Source organism: Emys orbicularis, chromosome 16, assembly GCF_028017835.1.
Source record: "Emys orbicularis isolate rEmyOrb1 chromosome 16, rEmyOrb1.hap1, whole genome shotgun sequence".
Lineage (NCBI taxonomy): Eukaryota > Metazoa > Chordata > Testudines > Emydidae > Emys > Emys orbicularis.
In genome coordinates, this window is record NC_088698.1 from 26,046,206 (window position 1) to 26,067,320 (window position 21,115).

General features: G+C 50.6%; 1 protein-coding gene across 2 annotated transcripts in view; it reads right to left on the reverse strand.

Annotated features, from left to right (window-relative positions):
• The window catches only part of HIP1R (huntingtin interacting protein 1 related), a 57,502-nt gene that overhangs the window by 9,188 nt on the left and 27,199 nt on the right, over positions 1 to 21,115 (reverse strand). For both annotated transcript variants that reach the window (XM_065417599.1, XM_065417600.1), the window contains exons 2-21: positions 19,650 to 19,713; positions 18,752 to 18,894; positions 17,030 to 17,086; positions 16,090 to 16,170; positions 15,777 to 15,853; positions 14,069 to 14,130; positions 12,171 to 12,311; positions 10,068 to 10,125; positions 9,881 to 9,956; positions 8,787 to 8,924; positions 7,928 to 7,986; positions 7,773 to 7,845; positions 7,137 to 7,320; positions 6,620 to 6,708; positions 5,985 to 6,101; positions 5,019 to 5,120; positions 3,489 to 3,683; positions 2,389 to 2,536; positions 1,476 to 1,562; positions 399 to 506 (exon numbers count right to left, since the gene is read on the reverse strand). In XM_065417599.1, the coding sequence (XP_065273671.1) occupies positions 399 to 506; positions 1,476 to 1,562; positions 2,389 to 2,536; positions 3,489 to 3,683; positions 5,019 to 5,120; positions 5,985 to 6,101; positions 6,620 to 6,708; positions 7,137 to 7,320; positions 7,773 to 7,845; positions 7,928 to 7,986; positions 8,787 to 8,924; positions 9,881 to 9,956; positions 10,068 to 10,125; positions 12,171 to 12,311; positions 14,069 to 14,130; positions 15,777 to 15,853; positions 16,090 to 16,170; positions 17,030 to 17,086; positions 18,752 to 18,894; positions 19,650 to 19,713 (2,059 nt within the window). The remainder of the gene's footprint in view (positions 1 to 398; positions 507 to 1,475; positions 1,563 to 2,388; positions 2,537 to 3,488; positions 3,684 to 5,018; positions 5,121 to 5,984; positions 6,102 to 6,619; positions 6,709 to 7,136; positions 7,321 to 7,772; positions 7,846 to 7,927; positions 7,987 to 8,786; positions 8,925 to 9,880; positions 9,957 to 10,067; positions 10,126 to 12,170; positions 12,312 to 14,068; positions 14,131 to 15,776; positions 15,854 to 16,089; positions 16,171 to 17,029; positions 17,087 to 18,751; positions 18,895 to 19,649; positions 19,714 to 21,115) is intronic.

Consider the following 21,115-nt stretch of genomic DNA (forward strand, 5'->3'; position numbering starts at 1 on the left):
ATTAAGTGGAGCTGGAAATCTGGGCAGGTGTTGAGAGCAGGGGAGAGCCCGTGAACTTGTCACTACAAGGCATTAGATGTATTAGCTGGTTGGGTCTCAGTCCAGTGTCTGCATCACACAAGCTACCAGCACCTTTGGCTTTAAAGGGCACCATGCTGGCAGAGAGACCAAGGCCTGACTGGACCGTTGAGATCGAAGTCGCCTGTTCCCACTAGGGCGATCTCGCACATCAGGCTGGAGGCACCGCAGCAGGGTAGTGGGGGGATCCTGCACTGGCCCGGGCTACACCGTGGCAGCCCTGGGAGTAAACAGGACCCAGGGCTGCCCGGCTGGTGCCAGTCCTAACTGCGCCAGGGTTTTTGAAAGCGCCTAAAGCAGGCTTTGGGTTCATTACTCACTGTCGGCATGGTCAGTGGGTGCCATGTGGGACGTGGCACTGCCATTCACGATGGTGTCAGCGGTCAAGTGAGCAAACTGGGCCAGGGCCGCCACCAACCCAGTGGCATCTATCGAAACAAAGAGAGACAGGCCACAGGGTGAGCACTGGACACGCAAAGGTCCCTGCGCCAGAGAAACGTTTCGGGGATCATTCTAGGCGGGAAGTTGCCTGCTTGCTGGCCATCGGCTCGCCCTTCTCCTCGCCTACACCAAGCGTTTGTCAGCGACCCCCAGAGCAGTGTCCGAAGTACCAATGCTCAGAACTGGGACACACGGTGAATCGGTAACTGCCTGACGAGCGCAGAGCAGCCCACGCACAGACCTGGGAGCCAGGGACTCCTGCACCCTAGTCCGAGCTCCAATACCGACTCACTGGGTGACGCTGAGTAAAATCACCCTGGCCAGCCTTTGCATGAACAGGAGCCTGATGTCGAGGCCAAAGGGACGTCTGCACCTAAGTCACTTGGCTCCCTTTGGAAATCCCACCCGTGGGAGCCTAAATATGAAGTTAGGAGGCTGAACAATCCCTCCAAGTCTCAGTGTCCCCCAATCTGGGAACACTAATCCTTAGTTCCCAGATAGAGAGGTTGGGACTTGAATACCCTGAACACAAGAAGAGCCTCATTAGTTAATTCATGTGCAGGTATTAAAATGCACCTGTGAGAGCTCTGAACTCACAGAAATGGCAGCCATGGGCCAGCACATCCCACGCTTCCCAACCCACCCACAACCAGAGTTTCCAGCGCTCTCAATGCCCAACCCCCCCCACCTCTTCCCTCCCAGGCGGGGAGCCCAGGCTCTCAGCACTGGGGCCATGTTCCAGGGTATTGAATGTGGCCCATCGCCGTGCGATTTATTTATTTATTTACACCCCACAGATTTCACAGACACATTAAGCACACGGGATTGTTCAAGTCTGGACCAAATCGCAGCGACCACGGCCGAACTTCCAGGTCTGCCCATTTCAGACGTGCCCTCCCACGGGACTGGCCTCGGTGCCAGCTTCCAATCCGGACACACGGCCCAGGCGCCTTTACCTGTCATGTTGGTCATATACTGCGCGTGCCCGTTCTCCAAGGAGTTCACAGACTCCAGGGCTGCCTGCGCCCGGCTGATGAGGTAATCTGCAAAGACACCAAGGGTCAAGTGAAGGCGAGGAAGGGATTACGTGGGACATGGGCCTGAACAAGGCCACGTACCTGTCTGAACAGCCCAAAGTTTTGGAGGGTCTGGATGTTGCAGCTGGGCCCCGCTCAGGAGAATTAACCTGTTCCTGGCTTTACAGGCCATGCTGTCCTAGTGTGACTGCATTAGTAAGAGGATACCTCTGAGTGCTGAGCATCCAATCGGGGGCTGAGCCTTTCTTTTGCCTTTTGAGTGCTACAGTTATTTTGAGATGCCTCCTGTTTACTGAAGCCCAACACTCCTTCAGCCGTGACCAAGCTGCTGCTGACCTGAGCCCCCTGGTTCAGAGAGCCCTGCAGCTATTCGGCGCGAAGAGCCATTTCCAGACCTGCATCTGAGCCCGGCATCTAAGCCTGGGCACCCAGAAGGGCACAGACAGCAGAGCTAACAAACTGTTCTGCCGCGGCTTGGCTGGCCAGATGGGGGCCGAGGGTGGGATCAGCAGTACCTGTCCCTTCTAGAGGGGATCTTCCCTCTCCTCGCACTCCAACAGATGTCCAGTTGCCTAAGCCAAAGGGTGTGTTCAAGCAGCATTAGGGTCTGACTCACGAAAGAAGGAAAATTCTCTGTCGCAGATAATTCACCCCAGGGAAAGCCAAGGAGCCCAGAACCCCTCAGGCTCAATATTTAGCCAAGAAGACAGTGCCAAGGAGGCTTATGGGACAGCATCACCCACCTGCCAGGCAGAAGGCACAGAGCCAGCTCGCATCTGCAAAGCTCGGCTCTCCTTGGCTGCCAACGGCTGTTGGCCGAACAGCTCCCTACCTGGAGAGCTGGTGCATCGGATGTGCAAGGGGTCATCCAGCTTGGCAATGGCGTCTTGGATGATGTTCTCTGCCTCCTTCACCGTCCCCTGGAGCATACCAAACTGGTCATCCAGAAGCTTCTGCTGGAGGCTCTGCTCCTGGTTTTTCTGTGTGTTGTAAACAAAAGACATTACACATGCTGCAGGGTCTCGGAGTCCCTCCCAGCCTGCAGCTGTCCACCTCTGCAATAATCATTTCCCATCCGCAGTGCCCTTCCGCCCAGGGTCTCAGTGGGCTTTACAGACAGTGCCCCAGAGGCTGGTGGGAAGTATTACCTCCATTTCACAGATGGGGAAACTGAGGAGAAGAGGTAAAGTGACTTGCCCAAAGCCACACAGGGAGTCTCTAGCAGAGCCCAAAAGAGAATCTAGGGTATGTCTACACTGCAATTAAAAACCCGTGGCTGGCCCGTGCCAGCTGACTCGGGCTCACAGGGTTCAGGCTAAGGGGCTGTTGAACTGCAGTGTAGATGTTTGGGCTCAGGCTGGAGCCCCTCTTCCCTCCCACTCTTGCGCCTCACCCACAAGGCCAGCCTTCACCACGCAGCCACACTACGCTGCCGTCCAGGAGAGGGAATGAGAAACGGGCTTCAGCAGGCCAGGGGGTTATCCAGCATGAGGCCAGAGTGAATCTTGGGGAGAGTCAGGAGGCAAAGATGGCCTTTCATTGCAGGATCATACGAAGCCCAAATTAATGGCAGAGTCAAGAACAAACTCCCAGTTCACTGCTCTGACCGCTGGGCAATACACCCTCCCTGAAGGGCAGAGATGTGGAGGGGCTTTGTTTATTGCTGGCTGCAAATCAGTCTGCCCACGAGAGAAGCTGTGTCACTGCAAGTGACCATTCAGGTTGTAAGGGGTTCGCCACGTCAGCCACGTGACATTTGCAGTCTGACCACAAAGTGATTTCTTTGGCATTCGGTAGATTCATTCCACACTGGCTAAGCCTCCTGCCTGGCTCCTTTCTCTGCGTGCGCATCACTCGGGGCCCCAGCAGGTTCCGAGGGATGCTCGGGAAAGGGGCTTCTGCCCTGAGACCCTAAACATTTCTCCCCAGTACCTTTTCCATGAGTTTCCCCTGCAGCTCCCTGATTTCTTTAGCACCCCTCTCTGCCTCCTGGTTCAACAGCAGCTCCTTCTCCTGAATCAGGCCCTTTACGGACAGCAGCTCACACTCCTTCTCGCTCACCGACTTCCTCAGCGAGTCCTTCTCAGCATGCAGGGCTTCCACTTGGGAGTGGAGCTCGGAGCCAGCCTGAAAACAAAGCAGGAAGAGCCAGGGTCTCAAAACTACTCACACACAATCCAAGCCCTCAGCACAAATCTCTGCCTACTCCACTATGCACCAGGTACCAACTAACCCGCATGACAACTGATGCCAGCCTGGGCCAGCCAGCCATGGGGGATTCTTGGCCTTCTAAAGAGCTGGGAAGGAATTTAGTGCTCTTAGAAAGCGATCAGGGACCCCTCCTGTTATTCAGCAGCAGGGCAAGCTTCCCTCAGACTGTTCTCCGGGAGAGACCAGCACAGGGGGGGGGCGTGAGATCACCATGGCCTTGGCCTCTCAACTAGTTAGCACCAAGTCCAGTGGTGGCTTCTGTGAAGAGGACATGCACCAAGGGGAACGGGCCTGGGACCCACCAAATTCATTTACACACAGGCCACTGGACAGCCAGCCACAGCCACTGCAGTCAGGGACCTAGACATGAAAGATGTATAGCCCATGATGAATCCCCCGAGACAGCCCATCCCCATACAGCATCTGGGGTGAGATTCTGTGCTGCTCATCTCAGAGGTGCAGCACAGAACTCCCAGCCCAGGGCGAGTCGGCCTGCAGTAGCTTTAAGCCACCTTTGTGACCTCTGAATCCTGGGCTGCTCCAGGGCTGGACTGGCCTCCGCTGTAACTTGGGACGGTCCTGGGGGGGTGTAAGTTACAGCAAACTCCCAGGGCTGCGTCATGCTGTACCTCAACCCAGGCCCACTCTGCTGAGACTTGCAAAGGGGGGCTCAGGAGGCAGCCCTATAGCTGTCTTACACAGGACCTGTACTGTGGAACTCTGCCCCTGGAGAGAGAGAGACCTTTTAGGGCCCCTTTATGCCATTCCAGCCCTTTTATTCACAATAGAGGGGTTGGCACAAGGGTGAAGCTCTTGGGGTTTATCCATTTCCTTATAACTCCAATTCTGCAAGCTGAGATCCATTGACAGCCTGCGCAGCCTCTGCAGTATATTCAGGTTGCCACCTGGTGGATCGTGCACTCAGAGAACCTGGTTTTAATGAGCATGGGGATCTCCAGGATCTGAGTGGGAGCATTTGCCTGGTGCCCTGTGGGTCTGAAATGCTGCCTAAGAGCGGGAAGTCTGCCAATGTATTGTGTGGTCATCTACACAAATGCACAGGGGCAGACATCCTTCATTTCCTTCTCCAGCCTGTCGCAGGGATGCCAGAAAGTCCCCCACAGTTGAAATGCATCACCGGGCACTCTCTTACAGGCAGGATTCTGCTTGGAGTCCAATTCCCAGAGGTGCTCAGCACCTCGAAAAAGCAGTCCCTTTCGTGGGCGCGTTCCTACCATCTGGGCCATGTACCTGCTTGGAATGGCTGAGCGAACTCTGAATCTGGGTCAGCTCTTCTTTCTTGGCTTCCAGTTCTCTCTTCAGCTGCTCCATCTGCAAGGTCTGGTCTTCAAGCTACATTTGCAGACAGATGGGAATCAGAGAAGGCATCAGAATAGCTCTCCAGTTTTACTTCTGTGCCCTTATACAATGGCTTTCTACAGCTCTGCAACCCAGGGGGCCACGGGCAGGGCAGGGCAGCCCAACTGCTTAAAGAAACAGAAACTTACGTTTTCCAGACGTGACTAGGGATTTTATTTGAGAGACCTTGGCACATTCTGAATACCAGGCCCCTTTATAGTGCCAAGCTGGGCTCCCATAATCTTTAGTCACGGCTGAAAATTTAGACCCACCCTGGAGATTTCATGGACAGACGGACAAAGAATCTGGAGATGTGGGTGAAATGTGCCTATAAACCACGTGACTGCCAAGGAATCTGGGCAGCGACAACCTGAGTGACACCAACACAGGTCGTTAGGAAGGGTTTGAATCACTAATTGCCCCTGAAGGCAGAGGGCAGGCTATGTACCGGACACAAAGAAGAGTACTAGACCGTGTATCGATCACACACACAATGGGCTAGTCGGAGGACTGCTCTCTGCTTGGAGAATTTCAGTCCTTCAGGCAGCTGATTTTTCAGAGATGCTGAGCGCTCCCAGCTTCCGCTGACCTCAATGTTCAGGGCAGGCTGCCGAGGTGCTCCAGGTGCTCAGCACCTCAGAGAAATCAGGCCAGAGATGATCACTTGATCTCAACGCAGCCTCTTATTTTGTGGCTGCCAAACCAGCGAAGACACCTGCGTGTGTAGGAGCAACACAGCTCTACACACAATTTTTTCAGGTACAAACATGTGCACATTCATTCCTGCAGGAACAAGATCAGCCCTCAAGGCTATTTTGGTCAAAACCACGGCAGATCTTTGGGCAGCAGTAGACATACCTTCATCTCCGACTCCCGCTTCACCTGCTCCATCTGAAAAGCCAGCTGCTCTTTGACACGAGCCACTTCTTCCTGGCTCTGCTGGGTGACTGTTAGTTGCTTGGCAGTATCTGCATTCTGAGCACAAGAGAGGAGGATTGGAGAGCTGTTTCGGTATATCAGTGGTGTGTGTGTGTGTGAGGGGCGGGGATGGGGAACCTCCAAGCACCACTGCTGGGGTTGAAAGCGTTTCATGGCTCATTCAATCCAGTCGATTCAAATTCCAATTTCCAAATTCCTCATTCGATCCTTCGCCTCTTTACTCAGGCCAATGAGCCCTGGCAGGATCTGTATTTTGGACAGCACCTTTCATACAAAGTACATATCCCCAAATGCCACAGGTAACAGAAAGAAAGAAATTGACAGGCCCGAGAAAAGATAAAGGGGTCATGGAGAGACGGAGAAAGGCTGCAGATGGCAGGAAGGGGGTCCTGAATTAACAGTGTCGAGACTGCAGGGACGGGCAGAAAAGAGGCCAGGGCTAGACAGGCAGCGGCAGCAGGGGAGTGGAACAGGGAGAGAAAAATATACAAGCTGATTTCTGTGACGCCCTCTGGCTCCGCTAAAGCCCCAGCGATCCTGTAGCCAGCCCTCACCTTTCGCAGCAGCTCTGCGTGCGTGTTGATGAGCTCGCTGTGTTTCTCTTTCAGCTTGGCGTAGCGCGTTTCCGTGGCGCTGGCTTTCTCTGGCAGAGGCAAGAACATTCCCAGTATCAGTTACACCCAAGAACTCCACGCTCTGCACCCTAGCAAGTCAGTACTAACCAGCCTTCTGACCCACAGCTACTCACACACACAGGAGACAGGAACAGCAGAGACTAGTTGCTAAACACGGGGCATCCTATTAAGCAGTTTGAACCAGTTTGTTCCCATCACTTTGACATAAGCAGCTAATGGCATTTCCCTTAAAAATATCTGGTCAAACACGGCAGGGTTTGGAGCTGTTCCTGACTAAGCAATGAATGGCTACAGGGAACATCCTCTCCACAAGGGACAGACCCAACACCACAGCCCTGGATTCAGCCACCCCTGGGCATCAAAGGTTTATTTTAGTTCTAGGCCCCTCGGCTCACACTCTCCTTCTCTCTCTGGAGTCTCTGAAGCTGTCACCTACTTTCAGCTTCAACGTAAAGCCCCTGCGTTCGGCTGCTCTCTAGCTGTGCCCTCTGCAGTCGCTCCACCTCATCCCGGAGCTGTTCGTTATCCACCAGAGCTTTCTGCTTTTGTTTCCGTTGCTCCTCCAGCTCAGCCTCCAGGCTGTTGATCTGGGCCTTGAGCTGCGTGATGTACCGCTGAGCCTACAGACACAGACACCTGCAGTTACCCACCCGATTCAGCGAGCCTGGCATGGACTGAGCACAGGGCTAGGGGCCAGGCACTCCTGAGTGCTAGGGGTGGCTTTGACAATGACTCTGACAATGGCCTGTCCGGGATTCCCCAGAGTCTACCTTGGCCTGTGAAGTCCTCAGCTAATATGCTAACACGCACACGCGCAATCTGACATGGGATCTCTGGGAATGGCCACTAGATCCAACTGGAGATTAATATATTTTTCTAACAGCAAAATTCTCTTCTCCCCAGTACATTGAGTCACCCAACTGGTGACAATATTCAGCAAATGGATTCCAGGCCTGTCATCCAGCTGTGGTAATCCGGAAAGTTCTAACATGAGAGGACACAGGGCAGTGGCAGGGGACAGGAACTGGGTTCTTCCTCCTCCACCCCAGCTCACCGCAGCGCCAAGCTTTACCTCCAGTTTAATTTTCTCTAGCTCAGCCCGAAGCAAGTCCACTTCTTTCTTTAGGTTTTCGATTTGGAGATCCCTGGGAATAAAGAATGAGCCTCATTACTAGCCCAGAAAGCAGCAGCTCCCTCCTAGCGTCAGCTGACCGCCGTCCCCCTCACCTGTCATCCCGAACACCATTGGGGGGGCCGAAGGTCTGTTCAAATATATCCGACACGTTCTGCAAAAGAAAGATGGCACCAAGTTAGGCTCAGCCCTTCCAAATGTCTGACAGGGGTTGGCCTAAGTCAGATTAGGCCTCGCTCGCCTGGTAACCAGTCACAGAAAGTCTGGGAAGGTGGCCCGGTTAATCTGTTTTGCACACAAGCAGTCAGTAAAGCCAGAGACAACAGTTGCAAGAAGTCCAATACCCTGGCTGCAGGAGAGAGCCCAATTCATGCCACTTACTCCCTACTGAGGCTCATCCACCCCAACAGCTTCCATGACAAACCAAGGCTCTCAGATTGCAACGATGTGAAAAAAAATATCCCCATGGTCCTTGAAAACATTGTTAAACGTCAGTGTCCTCCCAAATTCGAAGGCAAGGAGCTTCCTCAGTCCCTGGGTCTGCATCCCATGCTGCCATCAACTTCCCTGCCCTTCCCAAATCCTGACACCCAACCCAGCCATATTATACAGAATGATGCCTAGCCTCAGCTGTAACCAGCTGTTCAAAACAAGGAACAGGCAACCATGTGGGAGGAGAGGAAGAGTCCCAACCGAGGTTGTCCAGGGAGACTAACAAGGCCAAGACCAAACGTCTTGTCCTTCAGCACAGCGACACAGATTGCCGGAAATGCTGCAGAAGTTACTGTACGGAGTGCAAAGAACAGCATGTGGCTCGCTCCAATTCCATTTTTAAGCAACACTCCTAGTGTTCAGTGCCTTGGAATGGAGATTAACACAGATTTAGCACCCTAGACAGACTTTGGTTTTCTTGCCTTTCCAACACACCCCTGAGAAGAATCTCTGAGCTCTCACCTGCTGTTCCACTGGAGGAGCTGTAGTGATCTCGATTAAGTTTTCTGGTTCTTCGTCTTCAGGGGCCTCCTCGGGGATGACAACCACCGGTTTCACGTGCTCTGCCAGGGCAGACGCCCGCAAGAAGTTAGGGGGGCTCTGTCAAGACAACAGAAAACCAAACATGTTTCACCTGATTGTGGTGAAATGAACTGACCAGTGCACCCAGCGTACAGCCCCAGTGCGGGTGAGCACATTGCTAGATCAGGAGGGTACCAGGTACCATCATGACTACGTTCTGTTAGTGCTTCAGCACCTCAGGGTATGGGAGAGAACAAGATAGTTGTCCAGTGGTTCTCACTCTATGGCCCATGGGCCACTGGCATCCGCAGAGCCATTCCTGATGATCTCTGGAATTGAACACTTTGAGAACCAGGCAGCAGGGCCAGATCCAACAAGTGTTTCGCTCTCTCTTACAGAGTGGCCTGCAGAGTGAAAAAACAGGGGAACCCCTGAAGTGGACAACTCCCTCCCTGCTGATTCTCCATGGTGCCTGTTGTACTGCTGCCTTCCTTTGAAAGTCGATGGGAACCAGATACACTCTCGATGTCTGGCATCATTCCGGCCATCGGATCAGCCAACACTCCCTCTCTCTGAACGTGGAGCCAACCAAGGAAATTCATTGCTGAAGCTGAAGACTTCAGACCATTGAAATAAAGAGACTGCAGGACACAGGACACACTCCCTGCACTGCTATGAGCACCTTGCGATAGGCAGTCGTTACAGGGAGAATTAAAGCTCAAGCAAGGCACCTTTAGCTCTGAATTCCCTTGCTCTTGGACTTTGAGGTGCATTTGGACACCTGGAGAGCCATGAGTTGCCCCTAGGCAACTGAGATCAACAGGGTTACCCTGAAGCGCCTGGCTTGGGTTGCTGGCAAGCCTTGTTTCAGAGCTCTCACTACAGCACTCTGCTTCCCAGGCTCTGCACGCACATAATGGACTGCAAGGCCTTTGGGGCAGGGACTCTGTTTCTGGGTATTCTGTAAAGTGTCGTGTATGTTTCTGGTTCCGTGTCAAAAGACATCAGCATGCAGTAAGGAAAGCGGATGGTACCTCTGGCAGCCTGGGGATCTGGATGAGCCGCTTGAAGTACAACATGTCTGAAGCCCTTTTAAAGAAGTTTTTGAGGCTAGAGAGAAGAAAACGGAAATTATTAAAATGGGAGTAGTGGGAGCCTTGGTGAATGGAGCATTCAGAACAGCTGCGAGCCACTGCCCCGCACTAGGGCGCCCTTTGTTACCTGCGGAACTGCTCGTGGAACCGGTCTCGGTGACCTTGCAGCGTATCAGCTGGCAGACCTAGAACAGTCGAGGAGATAAAGGAATTACCAGCCCAGCCTGAGAAACACAGCTGGTGCTAAGTCAGTGCACAGAGCACAGTACCACTCAATGCTTCAGCTGGGAAAGGACCTTTCCGTACACCTGATCCAACTAGCTGGAAGAAACTGCCCATGAAATACTGGGTGAGAAAGAGACCTCTGAACACTCCGGAGAAAATGTACTAAAATGTGATCTGACCACAAACTACTTTAAAAAAAAAATCCAGGTAGGGTCAAGGGGCTAAAGTCAGTCCCCAGAAGTTTTCACATTTGGAGATGCAGTTTAGTTATTGATGCCTCAATGGGAATCCAACCTGTTGCCTGTCAGATGAAAGTGACACAGGAATTCTGCTGTGTTCTACCCCAGCTGTGGCTGCAACTGTTGCTAGATCTCTTTTACGTCTCATAGGACACTGGAAGGCTTAGCTAGCGAGTGCTTGGTTGGGCTATTCAGGGGAAGTTACTCTCAGAGTCCAAAGTGTTCAAGAAATGTACATTTCATTAAGTTTGTCCATAAAAGCTTGGCCTGGAAATTGGGAATGCAGGGTGGGAGACGGCCATTTGTGTTTCAGCCAAGCTCAATTTGATCTTTTAATCCAAGTGGTGAAAGGATGCTGAATCCATGATGCTGAAAGGAGACGGGGCTCTGACCCTCTCACATTTCCTGGGAATGTCGAGTACTCGGGTTCCCAACCTCCAGGTGAAATCAAACCCTTCCTCGCTGCTCCCTGGGGAACCAGTAACAAAGCATGTACTGCAAACAAGGGAACTAGTCAAAAAGTCAGCAGTGGAAACAAGTGGACTATAGTCCACAATCAGAGCACATACTTTATAAACCTTCCATACACACAGCCAAGCCTGATAGTGTTACTGAGCTGCAGGGATATGAAAACTGAAAGCTGATTGCAGGGAAAGGTGCTCTGGGATTAAAGTGTATCTTTACAGTGGGGGAAGGGCCTTTAAAAGGCATCAGAAACCCAGGCATAGGAATGACTTGCTCAGCTCAGAACCGTCACATGCAGATCACTGCTTTAACTCTTTCAGCAAGAGGAAACTGAAGCTTGGCCCATGAAATCAAGCAAATGGCTCAGTGAGAGACCATCACGAAGGGAGACGTTTGCAAAATGCACCATGGGGCACCATGCACATGGCTCACATTAGTTATCTTAAGCCAACACTTGGGGTTTAATAGCATAGCTGGCACCCAGCCAGATTAATGGCTCATGTAAGGGATTGTATATTAGCAATCACCTACCAACGCTCAGTGACAGCCAGCTGCATGCACAGACCGGAGCCCGCTCCAACCTAGAACCATCTTTAAATGCAGCCATTGCTGGAAGCGTTCCTGCTGTTTCCTGACTATTGTGCACTGGGAATTTTACTTCCAGAACCGTATTCTAACACCAAGCAATAGATGCCCTGCAGGGTTAAGTCTACAGCACAGAAAAGAGAGCGCCTGTCCCCACCAGCCAGAAAATTCATGCGAGAGCCCTGCTAACCCCTTGGCTGTCAGCCAGCATGGGTCTGGTCTCAGAGTGGACAGGGCCTGAAACAACTGGATATTGAAACAACAGACTCATAGATTCCAAGGGCAGATGGGACCATTAGCTCACCTAGTCTGACCTCCACAGAACTGCACCCAGTTACCCACGGCCCCTGCTTGCACAGTTGCATGGCTCCCCTGTCCCGGGGGTAGTGCACTGAATTAGATATTAAGCCACACAGTGTCCGGCACAGTCAGAAAGGCTGGGGCAGAGGAGGGGGCAGGGGCCTGAACGTGTTTTTCAGTGTAGTGAGGTGAAGGGTGCCAAGCTACTGAAAGCATTTCAGTGCCGCAGACAAAGCCAGCTCAGTGTTATAAACATGAAGCTGTTGCAGGTTGGCACCTGTTAATGGCTTTAACCCAGCAGCCAGAGAAGCTGAACTGCCACAGGTGCAGTGGTGTCTGCAAGTGGCAGATGCGACAGTGAGTTCAGACGCCAGAGGGGCAGAGCTTCAGGAAATCATGCACAGCAGGTGACTCACATGCGTGGAGCTTGAACATTAACTGGACGGTGTAGTGATAGAGGTGGCTGCAGTCCTGGATCACCTGGATGAGAGGAGCCAGCCTGCACTGAACAGACGACATCTGAGACACGGCCATGGCGGTGTTGAGCTGTCTGAGAACTGCAGGAGGAAGCGGGGTTAGGACTCTGCAATGGTTTCATCTAGTAAGAGGTACAGTTAAATACAGGCTGCCCAGGGGCATGTTCAGGCAGGATAGAAGCGTCTCACTGACAGGCTGCTCCCAGGAGAGGAAGAACAGCCTCCAGGTTAAGATACTGGGCTGGGACGCAGGAGCTCTGGCTTCTAATACTGGGCAGATCACAGACAACTCCTGCCTGCGTCTATCTACTGCTACCAGGCAGAATCGAATCGGGACCAGGGGGTGAGACTTGCACAGATGAAGTCTTTACCCAGTGTCAGATTACAGTGTGACAAGTTAAAAGCCATTGCAGTGCAGCTGGGGTGGCTAGCGAGAGCTTGGATCAGATAGGTACAGACTTGGTGTCCTTCTGGGGAAGCAGCATATGGTAACCCTGACTGAGCCTGCAGCTGGAGCCCTAGTCTCTTTGTTTACTCAACCTGCCATTGGGCAGAGTGGAGCGTGCTACCTGGATTACAAAGTCCATGTCTCTACCTACCACAAGTGGAATGAACTCTTAGTTCACATGCAAGGCCAGTGCAGCTGAACTAGACTAGTGGGAGCAAAGCAGCTGCCCCTCCTTGTGATCAGAACTTCCAGAGTTCTTCCTGCGAGTCAGAGTCACTTATGAACTACCTGGGTTCTCTCCAGGGGCTGGTTGGCACCGAGCACTTGAGGTTAAAGATACTGAGACCGAGATGGGCAGAACCTCCCTAGCTTTTATTCTCAATGTAAAACACCTGTTCTGTCACACCGAACCACCTGCTCAGATATCTCACCTCAAGCAGCAGCCAATATTTGATGCTACAAAAGGAAGAGGGGGCAGGTAACCAATTGTGAAGGGTGATGAGAACAAAGGGGGTATCAGATTCCCTCCTGTTCCATGCTGGAATTGTCTCATGCCCTGGCCATGAGACTGGATTGCCATTATTGTAGATTTTGTAACTCCATGTCATCAATGGTCAGAAAATTATTCATTTCTTTTACAGAAATCCAGCCAGAATATTCAACTTCAACTTCCTCTGTGTTCAAATTCAAGTATTTGTGACTATAAAATGGCAGTTTTAATTCCCCCCCAGCATAATTGGATCATTTACAACCATCTTGGAGGAGACAGTAAGAGAATCAAGTGTTTTTAGTCACTCGGGAAGTGAAGACCATTAGAATATATTACGTTTCCTGCCCCCTCTCCAGCTGCACGTTCCTGGCTGGTTAAAAAAATAAAATAAAAAAATTTTTAAGTCATCAAAAATTCTTTCAGAATGAGACTAGGCAAGTAACTAAAAGCAGCCTCGCTGTTTCCACTTGCCGAGCCCTTCAGCTCTCAAAGAGGACATTTCAGAAAAGGAAATGAATATTTATAAAGAATACATTACTGACTGCAATCTCCGGTTTATGGGAATAAAAGCTTTGCGTAATGCATGTAATTAACATCTTTGTATCAATGAGCAATAAAAAACATCTTTTCCCAGCACTACCACACATGGTTTGTCATCGTTCAGAGCCAATATAGGTTTGCTACAAGCAGTCAGATTGTTAAATATCTTCCCCAAATTGGCCTGTTTAGACAGTTGTGGTTATAAGCAAACAAAGCTGAAAGACTACTTTAAAAACCTATGGATCTCATTATTAGATGAGAAAAGACTAGCTCTTAACTTGATTACTGACCGAGACGAGAAACTAACATCAGCCTGGAGAAAATACCCCAAAAAGTAGGGGACGGCGTCACATTGCTTACCTGACTCTGTGAGTTTGAGTTCACAGTCCATGTAATCAAACATCTCAACTGTGAGCTGAAAGCTGAAAAAACAAAATCCCCCCATCGTGTTACACGAAGAGCAAGGTCAGGATCCGCATAGAAACCCTTATTAAAAAAGATGCTGAAGTATTGTACAGCACAGTATTGTAAGACACCTTCACAACACTGTCAGCTGCACTGTTCAGACCACAGCTCCAGTCATTTATTTTTACTATCAGCACACAGTGCCGGGGTAGCAAGCAGGCTATAAATACAAACCTAACTGCCACCCAGCAAGTGAGAGGATTACTACAGTACTAGATAAACTCTTGGTAATACTGCGGTAACAGTGCAAAGGGATACACTACTTGCCCTGGGTTTCCATTGTGTTTGGGGGCCATGACTGTAGGGTGCTGTCTTATGTTTAGTACTGCAGTGTTGTCATTGGGATGGAAAGCATTCCTGCAATGCTAACACACAAAACTTTCTTCCTCCCTCATCCCCGGAGAAGCAGTTATTACTACTGCACTGTGTGCCCTTTCGTCAAAAAATACTAAAGCACTCTACAGTAAAGGCTATCAACCACGGTGGTAACGCAGAGGAAGGTGCATGTTTGGGGCCAGGACCATAGAACGCTGTAATCTCTTTCCCCCAGCACCGGTGCACAGTACTGTTCTATTATCACCCGTTAGACACTGCCATTAGGACCCAAGATGCTGCAGAGGGCCAACACGTCCACGGAGAGAGAAGCAGATTCTTGCCCCTTACCCCATCCTGCTCGTGGATTGGACTATCGGCCCCCTCCTTACAGTATGCAAGTCACTTCCTGAGGGTTCCCAAACAGAATGAGATGAGGTTGGGAGTGGAGCTACTGGGCTATTTTTCATTGCATTCTGGTGCACACAGAATAAGAGAAAGTCAGCCACTGGCCCCTAGGGACTTCTGGGAAGCAGCTATCTGGGCATTCTTACCACGGGGTCCTGGCTGCCATCTGCCTAACAAATGGGCTTTGGTATCGGGATCACAGAAGTCAGAGGTAGATAGGTGGACTGTCCCTGTTGGGCCATCTAGGCAAACCCTCCCACCCCAGCTTGTTCCTGACAGGGTCTTTTCCACAGCTCTGACCAGTCTTAAGAGACAAGGAAAGGGGCTTCCACCACCTCCCTTTGGAAAGAATCTAACAGATCTGACTGTTTCCTGATGCGCTGCTTAAGATGACAGAACTTTGGGGCCCGCTTTTCAGAGGTGCCGAACACCCAGGACTCCAATGAGAGCTGCAGGTACTCAGGTCCTCTGAAAATCAGGCCTTTGCTTATTTGCACTTTGGCCCATGGCTGGAAGGGTTGGCTGATGTGGATTCAGGCTGAAGTTCCCTGCAGGAGGAATATCATCAGCATGCGCTTACCTTTACACTAGCACCATCTTGCCACTTATAAATGATAAACAACAGTCTCGCTCACAGCTCACGCAGCACTCCGCAAAGGTGCTTCTGTGCAAAGATGCTGTTTGCCTCACTCAGATTTATGATGCATTTTATGGCTATATCAGTCTAATAAAATAAGCTGGCCTCTGTCTCCAACACAGAGCACTTTGAACTTTAATGTGGAGTATTTCATTAACAGGATGCACCATTTACATTAATGGTGCTCAGGACAAAGAGAGTCATTATGCTTTGTAGAAGGTTTTAAATACCTAAAAGGAAACTTACATGTTATTCACATCTGTCCCAGCAGCCTTTTCTAGCACCTCATCCGTCACTTCTAGGCCTGGGGGAAAGTCAGGATGCTTCAAAAAGAAAAGTCTTCATAAATTCAGTAATATTTTTATGGCAGGTCCCACACCTCCACTCCAGACACATAGGTACATTTCAAGCTAAGATCCCTGCTCAATAATGGCTCTTCCTAATCTAGTATTCACACCCGCTCTCAGAACAGTGTGAATTCAACAAATAAGAGAAAGAGAACAGCAGCTTTGTAGCAAAAATCTGTCAAAATTTCAGGGGGGATGGGAGATGGAATTACCTTTAGGTGAAAGGATATCTTGGTGAGTAGAAGTTTGGTATAAATATTCACAAGCTGCCCATATCTGTCGTGCAAGTGCCCCTGCCAAGGAATATCGGGAAAACATTACAAAACTTGTGGGTGACACTAAACAGTCATCTTCCCACCCAGCTGAACAGGACTCAGCCAACAAAGAGAGGAGTGTCTCCAAACTTTGGCCCAGATTTGCCGTTGGTATAAACAGGCGCAGCTCCGCTGAAGTCAAATGAGCGCCACTGATTTCTGCCACCTGAGGATCTGGCCTCCAAAGGACCAGGAAGAAAAATGTAATTGTGGGCACAGTAGGGCGGGACCTCACATGCCTCTAAATACAGCTCTCATTCACAAACACAGCACCGCATTTCTAGACCCATCAGGAAGAAGAAATCACTGGCTCAGTTCCAAAGGGTAAATCACTTCCAATCCCCTGACAAAGGTGGAAAAGACTTTCATTTTATTCATGATCCAAATGTGAGAAGAATATGGACAAGTTCCAATTTAGGCAATTGCATTTATAGCCTACCTACTCTCTCCCATCCCCTCCTACCACCCTTTGCAGTGTCAGTCAGATGCAACAGTCTCGCCCATCTCCTGTCCTAAACTCCCCTAGAGTTGCTGTGTAACACAAAGCTCCTGCGCTCCATTCACCCCTCAAGATGGCCGCACTTCAACGGTAGGTGAAGCAATCCTCGCTACTTAGGGATTACAGGCGTTAAGGTGATGTTTAATTATTTCCATAGTACCCAACCACCACTCAAAAGCCTTCGTACCACAGCACAGAACCCTTCAATGTCCCACTCAGAAACAAAGCATTCACCAGCAGACACCCCCGTTCTCCGCACTTCACCAAAGGCCTGACTGCTCTACCCCCTTTTCAATGTAAGGCTTTCAGTGGCCAGCACAGTCCATTGTTGCAACTCACCCACAGGTCTCCTGTCTCTCGGATATTACTCCGATATCTTTGACAGTCTTGAAGAACCTGGGAAAAAAGGCAGAGGGGTCAGACATACAGCCGGTGTGCTCAAAGGTATGGGGGCGGGGAGGGAAAAAAAGAGGATCAAGACAAGCCTGCCCTGAACTGCCCCTCCCAAACTTCAGTCTACAACCCGCTCTCAGCCCCGTCTGTTGCACCGTACAGATCTGGATTTGTCAGTTCCCCCTTTGCTGGCCTATTGCGAGGAAGCAACACAAGGAAATTCCAGGGGGAAATTTTAACTGGTTCAAAGTGGCAACACGATTTTTGAATGGAGGGATGGATCTAATGGCTCTGGTCCTCTAGCAGAAACCAGAAATGAATCCCATTTGTCCACAGAAGGTGGAGACTGAGCTGAAGTTTCAGTCTAAAAACAATGTGGCTGTTCCAAGAAAGAGGTGTGTACACTCTTAAAGGATCTGTTAGAACAGAGCACTTTAAACTCAATGATGCTTTTTGGGAAGCAGGTCTAGTAATCAGAGTAGGAAACTAGGAGTCAGGATACCCAGGTGCTAATCCCACTTCTGCTTCTGTGACTTTGGGCCAGTCACAAACTCACTGTGACTCAGTTTCCCCAACTATGAGACAAGAAAAATGACACCCACTTTCAAGAAGTGCTTTGAAATCTACAAGTTAAAAGCACTAGGCACGTGCCTATGTATAATCATTATGATGGGGGACTGCTTTACTCAGTATTTACTAAACTGAATGTAGTGAAGATTAACACCATTTTTGGAAGCTAGTGATCTATGTATTTAAAACCCAAAGCTCGAATATCTCTCAACACAATCAGCCTAACACTAGCGTCTGTATCAGCCTCTGTGGTTAGCCTACAAGCTGCCAGGAAGAAGCCTCCTCCTCAAGCTCACGGCTGCGTCCCAAACCCCTTGCATTAAACGTTCACAACAGAGGGGTGGTACTGGAACAGGAGACCCCAGCAAGGCCCTCAGCATTCACAGATGACACAGCTGATCGCAGCCGGGCCTCGCCAGTGAATTGTAGCCTTGTATTCGCTGGAGGGCCAGGCGCCGACTCCAGGAAGTGGCGCATGGAGCAGTGAGGGAGGAGAGCTCTGGAATATATGTGAGGTGAACATTAATGAACCTCACTGGAGGAGTGTGTTAATACACAGCAGAGGAAATGAAGGGAGTTCAGCAGCAGAAACACACCAGTAAATGCTGCAGCCCACGAAGGCTTCCTTAAGCACAGAAGACCTTGCACCCGCTGCCCAGACTGTAAAATGTCGCTGGGCCAGCCAGACACGCTTTCTCCTATTTCTGATACCTCTCTTCCCTCTGACTTTTTAAATGCCTCTCCAGGTTTCCGCCAGGTTGGTGAAGTAGGGCACATGCTCATCTATGATGGTGGAAAGTTCTGCCCTCCCATCAGCTAGCAAGAGGCAACAGAGAGCATGGGTTACCCTCTCCTATGCACTCAGAGTCTAACCTACAGCCCCAGCAACTGGGAGCCAAGAGTCCTGGGTTCTACTACTGGATCTGCCACTGACTTGCCATGTGCCCTCAGGCAAGTCACTTCACCTTTCTGTGCCTCAGTTTCCCTCTCTGCCAGATGGGGAGCCTCCTTTATGAGGGGCTTTGAAAGCTACGGAATAGACAAGCTCTATGAATGCAAAGTACACGATTATTAAGCAGAAGGAAAGGAGCCACTTACATTGGGATGGCCGTCTCTCAGGACTTTGTGCAGAACGTGGCAGAACTTCCAGCTGAGGATGGAGCTGCTGGGCAGGGGGAGGCCAATAGCGTAGGACCAGAAAGTAAATGCTCCTTTCTCATGGTGAGTTCCCAAGATAATTCCTTTCCAGATGTCAAGGCTAATTGAACAGGTAGAAACTCAGGGCAGCCATTCCAATCAGACATGCTCATTATCTATGTTTCCTTTATCTCAATCAGCTTCTCATTACGACTCTCGCCTCATCAAAAGAGGCGAGAGTAACATAGGATTTGAGTAACATAAATCACAAATTTATGTTACATTTTATTTTTACAAAGGGCCTCAAGCTGGACCCTGGTGTGACGGCACACCAAAATGATGGCCTGGGAATGGAGTGTGTTGCAGGCAGCGGGACATCCAAGTGCAGCCCCATGTCCCTGCAAACAAAGGAAAGAGCAGAACTGCCTCACCCCACTTTGTACCCAGCTCCTGCTCTTTGTCAGCGAGTGGTTGAAAATGATTTTATGTTCTATTTCTCCCTGTGCTGCACGTTTACTGATCACAGCAAAGACACTGGAACATATAACACGCCATCCCACATCAAACCAATGGTCTGTCAAGTCCAGTGTCCTACCCCCAGCTGAAACCTATGACTCAGAGGAAGGCATATCTCCTCCCCACCTGCCCCACTCCCCCAAAACCCCATCATCTATTGGCAAATTCCTTTCTGATCCCCGGGGCAATTAAAAGACACCCTGAAGTATGAGATCTAATTGGGAATTGTGTGATGATGTGTAGAGAAATCTGGCCATGAGATTACAAAGCTCCTTTTGAAAATTGGCTACAGTACTGGGCTCTGAGAAGCAGGGGTCACCGTCTTTGCTAAGGAAAAGGATACTGCGGGCATGTTTCTCTTTCACTGGCGCTTCTTGTGTGTTGATGGCTTTGCTGATGCTCATAGCCTGTGCGGGAAGAAAAGAGTAGATGTCAGAGGCAGAATCAGCGCAATCCTTTACTGACAAACATTGTTAGTCCATAAAAATCTCAGGCACCAGGTCTGTTTCTGGATCCTTCTTGTCATTCACTAGACACTGCCTGGCCATATGGAGCATTTGATAATGCTTCTAGTTTATACAGCACCTTTCATTTCAAACCTGCATTCCAACTATTCAGCCTCAGACTAACTCTAGGCAAGGAGTATCCTCACCCCACTGTACTAGGGTTACCATATGTCCGGGTTTCCCCGGACATGTCCGGCTTTTGGGTCTTTAAATAGCCGTCCGGGGGGAATTTGTAAAAAGCTAAAAATGTCCGGGATTTCCCCCCGGACGGCTATTTAAAGACCCAAAAGCGAGGACAGGGCAGCCGCGCTGGGGGAACCGCGGCAAGCCGGCGCCACCGGCGCCACTCACCTTTCCTCCCTGGGCCCTGGGGCAGCGCGCAGCTGAGAGCTCCCGGCGCGGCGGCGCCAGCCCACGGGGCCCCCCGCCTGGCCGGCAGGGGCCTGCAGAGCGCAGCCCTCCCCCTGCCCCGGCACACAGAGAGGCAGGGCGGTCTCACTCCCCTGCGTGCTGCAGCGGGGCGGGGCTTGTAGACTCGGTTTATCCCCCGCTGATGTTCATTGTGAAAAGTATTGCAGGTCTAATAATAATATTTGGCACTTTTGTAATTCACTGTCCAACATGTGTTTTGTGCCCTCCTGTGGTGGATTTTTAGAGGATAACTGTATAGCTACCAGCTAAGGGAGTTATAGCTTGAACTCAAGTAGTAGAAGCTCATGCTTTTAAGTCTGGATGGCTCGGGTTCAATCTTTGGTGACTAGTTATGATGGAGGTTGCTACACTTATAATCCCTTTAATCAGAGGTTCTGAATATGCTTTGTTGTAGGCAGAACTAGCCTATAGTTAAGCAACCGAAAATTTAGAATGGGAAGTGTTGAAATGTTGGGAAGCCTTATAATTTTGCCAATCTGGAACGAACATCCCATCTGAGGGATGGGGGCGGGGAGAGAGGAGAGTGAGACAGGACCAGGAAACTGGGACAAGGAATCCAGAGCGGTAGTGGGGGGCAGTTGAAATCAGATGAGGAGCTGGGGCGGGTTAGACAGCAATAGGATAGACATAGACTGGAGGGGACGGGGAAGAAGGGTCTTTGACTACTAGAGACCACTCCGTTCTCTGAACATTTGATTCGCGGGAAGCAGGGGAGGGGGAAGAGTAGGGGGCGGAGCGTTCAGGGGAGGGGGCGGAGTCGGGGCAGGGACTTTGGGGGAAGGGGCGGAGTTGGAGCAGGGCCGGGGGCGGAGTTGGGGCAGAGCCGGGGCCCCTTGGAGTGTCCTCTTTTTCCAGGACTGCAATATGGTAA